This window comes from Malaclemys terrapin, chromosome 4 (assembly GCF_027887155.1).
Source record: "Malaclemys terrapin pileata isolate rMalTer1 chromosome 4, rMalTer1.hap1, whole genome shotgun sequence".
Taxonomy (NCBI): Eukaryota; Metazoa; Chordata; order Testudines; family Emydidae; genus Malaclemys; species Malaclemys terrapin.
Genome location: NC_071508.1, coordinates 13,374,934 through 13,389,866, shown reverse-complemented (window position 1 = coordinate 13,389,866; position 14,933 = coordinate 13,374,934). Strand labels below are relative to the sequence as shown.

At 43.7% G+C, this 14,933-nt stretch overlaps 1 protein-coding gene across 1 annotated transcript in view; it reads right to left on the bottom strand.

Moving 5' to 3' along the window:
* CR2 (complement C3d receptor 2) overlaps positions 1-14,933 on the bottom strand; it is a 55,222-nt gene that overhangs the window by 15,860 nt on the left and 24,429 nt on the right. Inside the window, exons 21-25 of the mRNA XM_054025256.1 lie at positions 13,158-13,253; positions 11,491-11,628; positions 6,504-6,533; positions 5,371-5,446; positions 3,961-4,166 (exon numbers count right to left, since the gene is read on the bottom strand). Of these exons, the coding sequence (XP_053881231.1) occupies positions 3,961-4,166; positions 5,371-5,446; positions 6,504-6,533; positions 11,491-11,628; positions 13,158-13,253 (546 nt within the window). The remainder of the gene's footprint in view (positions 1-3,960; positions 4,167-5,370; positions 5,447-6,503; positions 6,534-11,490; positions 11,629-13,157; positions 13,254-14,933) is intronic.

Sequence of the window (14,933 nt, the reverse complement as noted above, 5' to 3'; positions counted from 1 at the left end):
TTGAAGTGTATAGTAGAATATTTGTGTCAGAGAGAAGCTGAGCTGACTTACCTTCCCCGTGAACAGTGGGAAGCTGTGAAGCCAGATTTTTAAAAAAGTGGAGAAAGGTGAACAGACTAATGCACTTTTTGTCTGTGTGTACAGAACAGTCCTGTCACTTTGGCCATTTTCTCCACAATTTAACCTGAATATAAGTCATTGCACATTTGTCTGATGTTTTGAAACTACTTTGCATTTACAATGATACTTTTCACCAATGCTGACCCACATTCCAGCTTCATACTGTTTCAAGATGTTGAAGAAAAATATGGAGCCCATAGTCAAAGCAAAAATAAGTATCCCAAGGCTTAAATAGTAAAAGGCTTTTTTGTTTAGAGACTCTCATCCATTGCCTGATGACATTTCTATGCAGCATGTCTTAGTCTGTGAGCTCTTCAGTGTAGAGACCTGTTTCACTTGCCAAAAGCATCACACAAACCTAGGACACTGTGTAAACACCAGAGGAATAGTAAGGTCTGAAGTAAATCCAAATGCTTATAAAATGTATGGTGCACTTTAGAGTCCTTAATTGTTGCTTATAGAAAACAGTGCACAGTCAATGGATTCGATGCATTAAGCATAGAAAGAAAAGGCTGCATACTGAAGGCCAACGCTTGAGCCCAGTGAGATCAATGGGAGTTTTGCCAGTAACTCCACTGGGACCAGCATTTAGACTTAAATCTACTGTCTTTGGTTTCAATTGACAGTTTTGGGGTTTCATTTTTGAATCATAAAAAAATGTCACTTAGGGCTTGCCTGTGTGAGGAAATTGATTGGCATAGCTGTAGCAGAATAACTCTTGATATAATTCCCTCGTGGACACTCATTGTGGAAGAGTCCTCTTATTTCAAAATAATTACTTTGAAAGTAAACAATTATTCTAGAATAAAGTCACTTTTATTCCAGAATAGTGTGTCCACGTGAGGGAGTTATACTGGAATACATGTGTTCCAGAACAGCTATTCTGCTATAGTTATACCAGTCAATTTTCCCATGTAAAAAAGCTATTAGGCTACTTACCACTATCAGACAACCCCACTGTCATTGTTACAAGTCTTCCCCTGGTAGCACAAGAGTCCTGGAGTTGACACCTGGTTTGTGAAACTGCCCATTCTTAATCCCTGGATCAAGGACACGATGAGTCATAACACCTTTGTACTGTAGCTGGCATTCACAAATGCCTTCAATCAATTGAGAGATTATTTTACAGGACTGCAAGATCAGTCCCTTCACCTAGTACTTTGTGTGCAGGTTATTTTAATTGTAGTTCAGATTAGAAGTTCAGCGTAGGAACCTCTGCTCAAAAATATGGCAAGGTCTCCAAAGATGGAGGCGTCATCAGTATCTTGCATCACAAAATTATCAAGATTGTCTTTAAAGATGTGTTGCTGTAAATTCACAAATCTCCTTTCTAAACAAATATTTTCCCCCCTTATAGTAATATATTATAAATTCCAAACAACATTTTAAAGAAAGCTTTTGATTTAAAATCAGTATTTAAAAAGTTTAATCTGTAGTTTCATGCCTATTAAGTTATTTTAAAGTAAGTGACCCAAGAAGAAAAAATTAAATATTGAAGGCAAAATGGGTTAAAAATTACAAAGGGTTGTAAAAGAAGTTGATTGTATCTCTACTATAAGGTGAAGGACATTAAGTGCTATGTGTGTGAAGAGCAACATGAAGCCCTTTTTATAAAATCCATTAACTCCTCAAAATTAAAGGTTCCTTTCACACACACACAACCTTCCCAAACGTTTCCAGAAGACAGCTGTGGCAGTCAATGAAGCGTGCTCAGGAGGAAGTTCAGAGTCTTGTGCTTGCAGTTTCTAATCAAGGCAGGCTCAGCAGCCCTTGTCTTCTCCTCCTCCAGGTGACAGATTACTTAGTCAACTGCTCAGAAACAAGGATTTCCATGAAAGGGAAAGAAGGCCAGAGCATAATCTGAGGAGTAAGCATCCTTGATGCTGCAGCGTGTCTTGTTCATCTCAGAAGTCCGCATGCAAGTTATTTTCATGGACAAACAGCAGGAGGGCAGGAAGGAGGCCTAAAAGCTACAGTCTGGTGCTGTGTAAAGTTGAACTTAATGAACTCAACTGCTATAAGCATCTAATGGAAGCAGCTGCAGTAACAACGTCCGCTATAGGCTATGGCTTTGCATTTTCCCCTAGAGAACTTCGTTGCAAGAAGGTAAATTACCCACAAAGAAAGTGAAGGAAATGCTTCCATGTTCTCCAGGCAAAATCCTCGACCATGAAGAGAAGCGGTTTCCTGCCTGCAGAAAGGGATACACCAATGTTAAAAGAAAACTAGGTTCTTCTATGCTCCTACCAATGTTTAGAAACATTTTATTGCAATTTTATTACTTTCACTTGGACAAAAAGCAATCTTTTTGAAAATTTTACATTTCCTGGGGAAAGATTCTCAGATCAGCCTACTTTTAAAAAAAAATCTGTTTACAACAAGTCAAAATAAATAGCACATTGTAAACTTGTTCATGTCAGACTGTATTTCATACTGTATAATGTACATTCATGAGCTGGTAGGTATATTTGAAGGATAAAGGCAGATAGCTGTTGGTGCCATTGTGTTAAGTGTCAGCATTCTAAAGCGAAGCAACACCAGCAAAAGTCGGTTTGCATTATGGACAGCGACAGCCACAGGACTAAATGCGGATTAAACTGTAAGCAGAGCAGCCACCACAACACGCATTTAAGCAGACAGACCCAAAGAACTGTTTGAGCCTTCTTCTAGTGTGGTTAGAAGTACGTTGTACAGAGAGCAGATTTCCCCACAACTTTACAAACAAAACATGGTTTCAAAGCTAGGTAACATTTGACCCATGATTTCCATCTTCCTTTGTACTAGATGGAAACACAATTATATGCAAATAATGCTTCAGAACCGATTCTGTTGTTCTAGCTTCCAAAAATGGGGTATGACATTGCAAATGTGATCTGCTCATTTGCTACAAACAAAAGCTTAGACAAACCACCAGTGTTTGTGGTTACAGCAGGCCCTATTTTTATTCAAGCAATGGAGGAGCAAGAAGATTGGGAGAAAAGTAGTCAATTTTCCATTCACCATACAGTGTCTTTGCATTAGAGCAGTAATATTCAGATCTCTGTGGTTCAGGAGCCAATAGCAATCATCATTATCCAAAGGAGCCACAGTAATAGAAAATTAATATTATTCTCACAGTAAATAAGTTAATAACTCAGTGCAAGTTGGTAATTGGCTAACATAGTAAAAGCATCCTGATTGGTTAATAACTTTTAATATTATTTGCTGCAAAGACCTACAGGAGACACATTAAAGAGCCACTTACAGCTCTCAAGCCTCAGTCTGAGTATCTGCATTACAGTAAGTTAGAGCTGATATCATTCACCACAATTTTGACATTTTTATGTTGAAGAAATTGATTTAAAATAAGCCCATACCTGCTATGGTGCAAATGAATTTTTTTCTTCAGTTATGTGGACCAAAGGCATCTGGTTCTTGTTGTTTTCATGTGTATAGTAATAGCTGAATGGCGGAGAGGAAAAATAAAAGTTACATTTTCAAAGGAAAACTCTTATTTGGTTTCTTTTAAAAGGAGAGACTGGAAGTAAATTTATATTTAGACTCAAAACTAATTTCAGAGTTTTATGGCTGTTGAAGTTTGGAAAGTTGTTCTGAAGATATTTGAGGTTTCACTGATAACATCAGAGGACACCAAGATTAATTAATTTACCATCTCAGGCGGCGCACTCGGCACCGGAAGGGTCAGGATATCACGTGCTGCCTGCGCTGCCTCCGGCGTCGACGGTATCCTCACCGCAGGTGAGGCACGTGCGGACGGGACCGGACTACTCCGCTTAGCACGAGTCGGAGGTCTGGATCTTGAGGGGGATCGTGGGCTGCCCAACTCAGGTGTGGCCTCACCCCTATCGTTTTCTTGGCACCGCTGAGTCTTCCCTTGCTTCTTAGCGGGGGAGCGGTGCCGACTAGTTGATGGGGCATCGCTGCGCACCGATGACACGCCCGGAGCTGGATCGGGTCGGCGTGCCGGTGCCGGGGCCAATGCCAACTCCATTAGTAAGGCCCGGAGACGGATATCTCCTTCGCGTTTTGTTCTTGGTTTGATCGACCTGCAGTTTTACAACGCTCACTTACGTGAGTCTCGCCCAGACAGCGAAGACACTGAGCGTGGATCGCTTCTGGGCATAGAACTGCGACAGGAGTCGCACGACTTGAAGCCTGGGGCACGGGGCATGCCCCGAGCCAGGCAACTAACTAGACATTCAGACTACTAAGAAGAGTTGTACTACTAAGGTTTGCAGTGCTGCAGCAGAGCTGAAGCACTAAGTTCCGACTACCTTCACTGGCGGCAAGAAGGAACTGAGGGTTGGGGGAGTGTGCAGCTCCCCTTATAGCGCGATATAGAGGCGCCACTCCAGGGGTTGCAGCAGTGCTCCCCCACTACGGGTACTGCTAAGGGAAAAACTTCCGGCACCGGTGCACATGGCGAGCATGCACACCTACTGCGGAATACACAGGAGCAATCACTCAAAGAAGAAAATAAGGCTACCATAGGACATCGCAAGAAACTGAACATAGAGCAAGTGAGAGAGGGGAAAGGATTTTGGACCAGACTCTTTAAGACACTTTGTTTACAACTATTTAAGTCTAACCTCTGACAGTTTGGAGAAGGGAGAGAAAGGGTTTTTGTTTTTTCATAATTTTTAAACACCTTCTGCCCCTGCAATTAAAGTTTGAGGGTTCACAATACACATTCTCAAAACCACTTCCATTCCTAGTCCCAGAAAGTCTTCCAACAAAACTTGAGAGAACCATGTTACATCGCTGATATTTCAAAGGTAAAAAAGCAGCAGGGGAAAAAGGGGAAAAAAACCCTTTACATCTCTTTTCTCCTCTTTTCAAATGTTAGTATATTACAGAGAAACAAAAAAAAAAATTCTTTTTGGATCTAAATGGGAAAAATCCATCATTTCTTTGTATCATGCTAATATCCTGGTGACAGAAAAGAATGTTTTGGGTTTGTTTATTTTTGTAAAACTACATTATAATAATGCTTCTTCCAGAGCAAAGAGACTAGGAGGGAGAGAAGTTTTTTAAATATTATATATAAAGATTGGTATGTGAAGAACACTAAACTATCACCACCTGCAGACTCACAAAATTACACTAGTGATTACCTATTTCTTTTGCCCCATTGTTGCATATGGAGATCATGATTCTTTTAATGAAATGTTTGGCCAGCATTGAATGGTGGAACCAAAGAACAGTTCATACACATATTGAAATGAATGGAAATTTAGAAAAATCCCTCACCCTGCTTTCTGCGTAGACAAAATCCTCCAGATAATGATGGTAACCAGGAGAAGCAGCAGTACGCCACCTACGATCCCTGAGAGACAACAAGGAGAGAACTGAATTAGTTGGACAAATGGGCTTATGAAACACAGAAATAGTATTACTGGCCTTTGCAGATTTATAATTAACTCACAAAATCCCAAACAAAGTTAAGAGGTGACGGCATTCCTCTAACTGTACCACAAGGGTTTCTGAATCCTGAGTTATTGTCTGTGTTTACAAAGTTAACATTTCATATTGTACTCTTCTCAGGTTTTGATCTTTAGGCAAAAACATAACATTTCTCTATTCAAAAAGTTCACTGTGAATAAGACCATCTATTCGTGTTTAAATATAATATGTGGATTCGTAGTGGCACAAGCAAAAGGAGATTTACTTCATGCACAAATGGGTCACCATTCACAACCCACTGTCTAAAACCTAGAGCTCTTCAGACTACTTGAAATGAGGAGATCAACTATGTTCTAGTATATGAAAAACCCAAGCTACTGTGCCGCTGTAGCGCGTTAGTGTAGACGCTACCTATCCCATTTGCGTAAGTAATTTACTCCCCAAAAGGTGGTAGCCAGGTCAATGGCAGAATTCTTCCATTGATCTTGCACTGTCTATGCAGGGACGTAGGTCGGCTCACCAACTCCATTCAGGTGTGGATTTTTCACACCCCTTACTGACAGTGAAACCGAGCTAATATTTTAGTGTAGACCAGACCTGTGCCAGGTGCTCTAGAGGAAGCCCTGCAGCAAAATTGAAGAATGCTAACAAAGCTGACAAAAATCTTAGTCCAAGTGGCTTTGGTGCATACGGTTTTTGGACATAAAATAGTTGTTGGTTTCTAGGCAATGGAATCTCAAACCATAGGGAACTCCACCAGGAAGTGAGGTTTTTAAAGATTCTGATGATGGAGGTACTGTACTTTTCCTGGTTCACATGCAGTCTTGTAGAGAAGCAAAGGTTTGAAAGCTGGGAAACTGACTCTATGAAGAAGATTTAGAAACAATGGGCCAGATGTTCAACTAGGGTAAACCAGCATCTATCTGTCTATCTACCCCAGCTGTGAATCTGACCCCAAGTCTTTTTAGTAAACTACTTACCGAGGACTCCTGAGATGAAGTTATAGGAACCTAGAATGGGGGAAAGAAGGGAGAAAAAAAATTGAACTACTAGAATATGAAAGAGGAATCACAGCCACATGATTTCTTCAAAAAATATTTATCCAAACATTTTCTGTATCTCAGGCATGTTACAGATTTTATTGGTGAGAGCTAGAAAGCCACATTTATTAAAAGTCCTCCCCATAGAAAGGCTCTTGCAACTTTTAAAGGGAGATAAACCACTGTAACCCAATTGTCTCTGCCGGCACAGGAGAAAGCTCAGCACAGTATTGAGTGGATGAGCAAGAGAGAATCTCTTTCAGTTCACCTGCTAAATCAACCACATATCAACTGTGAGGGTCTTGGGAGCACGTCACACACACACTGAATTAAGCTGACAGGACAAAGTTGTTGCTTACAGAACTGCCTTTTACTGATAAGGAGAAAATTTAAAGTAAAGACTAAGGTAGGGTTACCATATTCAAACATTTAAAAAAGAGGACACTCCACGGGGCCCCGGTCCCGCCCCAACTCTGCCCCTTCCCCACCCCCCGGCCCCGCCTCAACCCCACCCCTTCTCCGCCCCCATTCCAACCCCTTCCCCAAAGTCCCTGCCCCAACTCTGCCCCCTCCTCTGAGCACCCCGCATTCCCCCTCCTCCCTCCCGCTCTGATCTTGGTTTGGGGTTGCTAAGTGCTTTCCTGCTCCCCACTCGCCTCGCAGCCCTTACAGCCTCTATGCCCTTGCTTGCCTGCCCTGCTCCTCCTCACCCTGCAGCCTCTGCACCCCCACTCCCCTGCAGCCTCTGTGCCCCCTGCTCCCCACTCGCCCTGCAGCCTCTGCGCCCCCTGCCCCTGCAGCCTCTGTGCCCCCTGCTCCCCACTTGCTCTGCAGCCTCTGCACCCCCCCGCCCCTGCAGCCTCTGTGCCCCCTGCTCCCCACTCGCCCTGCAGCCTCTGCACCCCCCCGCCCCTGCAGCCTCTGTGCCCCCCTGCTCCCCACTCGCCCTGCAGCCTCTGCGCCTCCTGCCCCTGCAGCCTCTACACACACCTCCCCCTCCGCTGCCTGCCCTGCTCCCCCCACTCACCCGGCAGAGGGAGAAATGCAGGCTCCACATGGAATCAAACACAGCCCCGCTGCTCTGTGGGGGAGGAGGGAGCGGGGGAGGGGGAGGGACTCTGGCTGCTAGAGGCCCTAGTGGCTGCGAGCGGCTTTCAATCAGGCCAGGCATCCAATCAGCCGCGCCGCACTCCGCAGGAGGGGAAGGGGGAAATCCCGGACATTTCTACTTAATTAGAAATCCCCCCCGGATGGCCATTTAACACTGAAAAAGCCGGACATGTCCGGGGAAACCCGGATGGATGGTAACCCTAGAAGGCATATTTTGAAAACTCCAACCTAAATGCAGTGAGTTTTACACAGAATAACATAACTGTCATGAAAAGCTCCCCTTGGGGAGCCAATCAGCACAGCAAAACAAAAGCCATGGTTATAACACTGATTGGTGTTCTCTACATACACTCAAACCATATTAGGACATCATATTATATTTTAGACAGGCCTCAAGTTGAGAGAATTTGCTTTTTACCTTCCCATATTTAGGGCCTGTCTACACACAAAAATCACACTGGTTTAAGTTAAATCAGACTTTAAATCAATGTAGTTAACCGGGTGCAAGCCTCCGTGTGGGCAGGCTTATATCTGTTTGAAAATTCTTATATTAGTTTAGCTTGCATTCATAATTTATAGGTGTAGGCTAAACTGCTGTAAACCAGGTTGGAATTGCTTTGAGTGCCCACACACAAAGTTGCACTAGTATGATTAAATCTGCTTTAAAAAAAAATAGCACCTTTAGTTAAGCCCTTGCAACTGTGTGGGGGAGACCAGGTATTAGTCTTTTTATTGTATGCGTCATGAAACAATTGATTCAGATATATTCAGGAGACATATACACACCGAGTTCATTTTGTGTAACCGTGTAGCTTTGTTCAAATAAAAATGTGAAAACCTTACATACAATCTCTTTTCTATCCTAGATAGCTACTGTCTACACAGCCAAAGAAACATTTTATCTTGTCTGCACACAAACTTGCACTGGTTTTACTAAATTGGGTTTAAAAAAAGACCCGTCTAGTGTTGGAAATCTCTGTGTAAAGCAGGCCTCAGAATAGACAGGGATTTGTGTTGAAGATTCTGCAAAGTGCAAATCTCATTTCAACCTCTATTTTCATTTGACCACTAGGTGGAAACCTAACACAGGGAATAAAAATCAAATATTCACCATCTATTGTTAGGCTTGCTACATTAGTTTGGAACATTAGTTCCAAATCGATATGTAGTTCCCACTACTGCCTTCTTGCCACCTTGAACTTCTGGGAATGCACATCTGAACTCTGAAATAAAGGTCAGCAAAAACAATATTTCAAGAAGAGGAGGAAAGTAAATTGCAGAAGATGAGATTGCAGGTTTTTTAGGTGTAGTCAGGGCCATCTCTAGAGGGGTGGGACTGACCATGCCGGGCAAATCGCACCAGTCTGCGGGGCCCCCCCAAAGTACAGGGCCAGGAACAGTCACCCCGATTCTCCATACCCAAGGGGACAGCTCTGGGTGTAATTATATTCACTTAAAAGTGACAAGAGCAAACATTTAATCTTATTACTGTACCAAGGTGTAATTTGCTGCCTTGTTACTGGAGGAATGTAGACATACAGGGCAAAATCCTGGCCCACTGAAGTCAGTGGGAGTTTTACCAGGATTTCAATTCATAGTCTGTTTCAGTCTTTAGTTTTTATGCATTAGCTCAGTACTGCATTGAAGCAGGAGAAAGACTTCAAGCTCTTCAAGGCAGGCAACTGCCATTTTATTTTTAGTTGGTTTGTGGGGGAAAAACCCATTAAGTCATTTCTGTCCTTAATGTTTTGTAGAACAGCACAAGCATGACAGGCCAAAATCAGAAAGGCTAAGGAACAAAATGGATTACACATAGCAGGGGACATAAAAGGGAATAAGAAGAGGTTCTTTAAATACATTAGAAGCAAGGAGAAAGACAACGGAAATTGTAGGTCATCTACATACTGGGGAAGGAGAACTAATTGATAACATCAAGAAGGTTCAGGTGTTTAATGCCTATTTTGCTTTAGTCTTCACTAAAAGGTTAATGGTGACCAGATACTCAAGATAATATTAACAAGAAGAAGGAAGGAAGACAAGCCAAAACAGGGAAAGAACAGGAGAAAGAACATTTGGATAAGTTTCATGCATTCAAGTCAGCAGGGCTTGATGAAATTAATACTAAGGTAATTAAGGAACTAGCAGAAGCACTCTCAGCAATATTAGCAACTATAGTCAAGAAGTCATGAAGGATGGGTGAGGTCCCAGAGGTCTGGAAGAAGGGAAACACAGTACCTGTCTTTAAAAGGGGGAACAAAGAGGACCCTGGGAATTATACACCAATCAGCCTAACTTTGATATCTGGAAAAGATACTGGAATATTAAACAATATATAATTACCTAGAGAATAACAGGATTATAAGGAATAGCCAGCATGGATTTGTCAAAAACAAATCATACCAACCAACCTAATTTCCTTCTTTAATAGGGTTACTGGCCTAGTAGATAGGTGGGAAGAAGTAAATGTGATATATCTTGATTTTAGTAGGGCTTTTCACACAGTCCTATATGACAGGGGTTCTCAAACTTTTTCTTTTTGAGGGCCCCCCCCAACATGCTATAAAAACTCCATGGCCCACCTGTGCCACAACAACTGGTTTTCTGCATAAAAAAGCCAGGGCTGGCAAAGGAGGTAGAAAGGAGGGACCCCCCCGCCACAAAGCTAAGTTGTTCAGGCTTTGGCTTCAGCTCCCGGTGGTGGGGCTCAGGCCCCCAGCGTCAGTCCCATGCAGCGGGGCTTTAGCTTTTTGCCCTGGGACCCAGTGAGTCTAACACTGGTCCTGCTTGGTGAACCCCCGGAAACTTGTTTGAGGCCCCCTGAGGGGCCCCGGACCCCTGGTTGAGAATCACTGCTATATGACATTTTCAATAAGAAAACCATGGAAATGTGGTCTAGATTAATTTCCTATAGGTGGATGCAAAATTGGTTGAAAGACCGTACTCAAAGAGTAGTTATCAGTGGTTTGCTGTCAAACTGGGAGGGCATATCTAGTGGGGTCCTGCAGTGGACAGTACCCTGGGTCTGGTTCCAATAAATATTTTCATTAATGACCTGGATAATAGAATGGAGAGTATGCATATAAAATGTGCAGATGACACCAAGTTGGGAGGGGTGCAAACAATTTGGAGGACAGGATTAGAATTCAAAATGACCATGACAAACTCGAGAATTGGTCTGAAATCAACAAGATGAGAGTCAATAAAGACAATTGCAAAGTACTTCACTTTAAAAGGAAATATCAAATACACAACTACAAAAGTGGAGTAACTGGTTAAGTGGTAGTACTGCTGAAAAGAATTCAGGGGTTATAGTGGATCACAGATTGAATATGAGATTCACATACTCGTTTTCAGTTGTGCCTAACAGCAGTGAGACAAACACACATCAAGGGTAAAGTTTCCTACCTACCTTCCCCTCCATCACATTTACATCTCCCCAAATACCTTTAACTTCATTTTCATTAGTATTTCTACACTATTCCATCTTCCTGCTGACACTTTTATAAATCCTTTCAACTGTAATCTTGTCCAGCAATGCTCAGAGAGCCGTGCTCTTCACCGGCATCAGAATGTAAATTCCACTGAAGTCAACGGAGCTTCTTGTGTCAGCAGTGATTATAGCCCTGTGTGTCCCCCTGGGGGATCTATTCCCAGCTGTGAATTTTGTGGCATTAATTGGTGTGTCTGAACATTCTTTCTTTTGCTTTAAATCCTGTCGAGTGACTGACACACCTACAGCCAAAGGGAAGAAGCCAACCAAAAATGCATTCACCTTCACATAGAGGAGAAGGGTGGCTCCAAGTTTCAGACGTGGTACAATAGATCGAAGCCTCTCCACGGAGGGCGTAGCCGGGTTCACAGCTGTAGTTCACGTATGTTCCACTGGGGAAAGTTGCCAATGGCTTGGCATTGTGCTTCCCTTTGACAATGACCGGAGGTGGGGGACACCGCAACGCTAACGGGGGAGAGGGGAAGAATCCTGTTTAAGAACAGTTTAAAATAGGCTGGTCTGCAGGAAGGGGAAAAGCCCAGGATGCATGTGTTATGTCAAACCCTCCATTCCACCAGTGATGCAACACATCCAAAAAAGATTAAATATCACCTATCTAGATCCCCCCAATCTTTTCCCAATCTGCTACTTTTCTGTTCCTACAAATTTCTCTTGACTCCCTTAAGAATCCAAAATAGAATTTGTTGAGAGGGGGATGAATTTTGTTGATTTGTGTTTCCATTCACACCGTTAGGACACTCAGTGAGACAGAGCATTGCTAGATCTCTGGCTGTCAAGAGGACAGAGCAGGATGCAGGCGATCAGCTATCACAGTGACGAGCACAGTCAAGAGATAAGAGGGTAGGTGGATATTTGTATTTTCCCCATTCACAGCTGAAAAGTGACCCCAGGATTCAAAGGACGTTTATTTTTTAGCCTCCAGGCACAACCCTACCAGATATTGATCATCTCAGTTACCAGCAGTCAACCCTGATTCACACTTACCCTGTATGCAGACTGGAACAGGAAGATCCCAGGTTCTGTCATTTCGGCACCGAATCTGACGGTTGCCAATCAGGTTGTAGCCAGGATCACATTGAAACCTAACTGTGTCCCTGGGTCTATAGACAGGTCCACGTGCAGCTACTTTTCTTCCATGCTCGATTTCTGGGGTGATGCAGAGAACCTCTGAAATTGAAAAGGTGCAGAAGGCGTCAGCCTGCCCGGCAAGCAGTGCTGTTCAGTCGGCGCTTGGTACCTGTGCTCTGCATTGGCTCCCTACCGGTTTCTGGGGAGAGTTGATGGTGTTGCTTTTAACCTCTCAACTGCAAACACTTTAGTGCTAGCCTGCCTAAAACCACATTCCACAGGGTACTATACTGCTCTTCTCATGGTGAATAGAGGCCACAGATTGTTCCCTTTCAGTGACAGAGAGAGCAGGGCTGGCGGAAGAGCTCCCTGTGAGGGACCCTCAATTTGGCGCCTACTCCTTGCACTAGGCGTTAAACAGTACAGGCCTTTTGCCTTTAGGACACACACTGCAAATCTTTTCTGTTCGCTCAGCGTGTAGCAAGGGTAGAGATTGGAGGCAGAGATCTCTCTGTCTGCCTGTGTGTGTGAGGGTAGCGTGGATATTCGTTTCTAGTGTTTGTAATTCATGTCAAGTGTGCCTAGGGTTTCAGACAGAGGCTTTTTAAAATATTTTCCTGTGGGTGTTTATCTGTTCACACGCACGTAGGAGTGCAGAGTGTGGATTCAGTGCCTTTATTTTCAAAAGCATTTATTTCACCATGTGTCTAATTAAATGGAGCATTAATTCCCTGCCATTAATTCCATTGCACTGGTGAGCTCGTCTTTCATGTTAAATCCTGTGGTAGGAGCTTCTAGGTAACAGAACATAAACACACCTTCACACTGAGGGGGGGGAGGGCTCCACGTTCCGGATGCCGTACAATAAATAGATGCCTGCCCAGTAAGGGAACAGCCGGGCTCACAGCTGTAATTTACAGACATTCCAGTGGTGAACACTGCCGAGTCCTGGACGCTGGGATTCCCATTGGCGATGGCTGGAGGAGAGGGACACTGCAGCACTGCAGGGAGGGAAGAGAGTCTTAACTGCACAAGAGCTCATACAGGCTCATCTATAGAAGGGAAAAGATCCTCATGCACATATTGAATCATGCTCAACACAACAGCAGTGAGGCTAATGCACACCAAGGGTAAAGCTACCTACCTCCAATCCCTCCACCTCATTCACATCCCCCCCGAATACCTATATAGCGTGATGAGTCAGTCATGTTTCTTGATACCCACTTATAGACTCATAGACTTCAAGGTCAGAAGGGACCATTATGATCATCTGGTCTGACCCCCTGCATGCTGCAGGCCACATGACCCTTCCCTGGACTCTGCCATTGAAGTCCCCAATCCTGTGTTTTAGTGACCTCAATCGGCAGAGACCCTCCTGCTAGTGATCCCTGCCCCATGCTGCGGAGGAAGGCGAAAACCTCCAGAGGCTCAGCCAATCTACCCTGGAGGAAAATTCCTTCCCGACCCCAAATATGGCGATCAGTACTACCCCGAGCATGTAGGCAAGAGTCTCTAGCCTGGCCCTTGTTGGCCATTATGCTATTTACGTACCATTGCTTGGTTTTCCTCGGCTACTATGTTTAACCATTAAACCATTCCCTCCATAAACTTATCTAACTTAATCTTAAAACCAGACAGGTCCGTCGCCCCCACCGTTTCCCTTGGAAGGCCGTTCCAATATTTCACCCCTCTGACGGTCAGAAACCTTCGTCTAATTTCAAGCCTAAACTTCCCCACGGCCAGTTTATATCCATTCGTTCTCGTGTCCACATTAGTACTAAGCTGGAATAATTCCTCTCCCTCCCTTGTATTTATCCCTCTGATATATTTAAAGATAGCAATCATATCCCCCCTCAGCCTTCGTTTTGTCAGACTAAACAACCCACAGACATGTTCCCAGCCATCTTAGTAAGGCTCCAATAGCTACTTCCACCCACCTGTTTATGCTCTCTGTATGTGTGTATATATATCTCCTCATTATATGTTCCATTCTATATGCATCCGAAGAAGTGGGCTGTAGTCCACGAAAGCTTATGCTCTAATAAATTTGTTAGTCTCTAAGGTGCCACAAGTACTCCTGTTCTTCTTTTTGCGGATACAGACTAACACGGCTGTTACTCTGAAACTTGTATATTTTGTGTTTGCAATGGAAATGCTGCCACTTTCAGATAATTTATTGGTTGCTTGGTTGGGGCCTTCTCTAACTTCCCTTATCTTGGGAGGGGGGTTAAGTCGGCAAAGCTGACCAGGACTCAGTTCTTCAGGGATCATTTGGAGAGTCTAAAAGCCCATATACTATGGAGAGGAGCATGGGAAACACTGGGATAGCTACACAGATATTTGCATTTCCCTTTTCAGATCACAAACCAATCCCACAGTCCTTTAGGCCTCCATACTCAGCCCTGCCAGATCTTACTCAATGCAATGGGATCAAAGATAACCCACCATCAAAGCCTTAGCCCTGGTCTACACTACGAGTTTAGGTCGAATTTAGCAGCGTTACATCAATTTAACCCTGCACCCATCCACACGATGAAGCCGGTCTTTTCGACTTAAAGGGCTCTTAAAATCGATTTCTGTACTCCTCCCCTGACAAAGGGATTAGCACTGAAATCGACATCGCCGGGCCGAATTTGGGGTAGTATGGATGCAATTCGAAGGTATTGGCCTCCAGGAGCTAT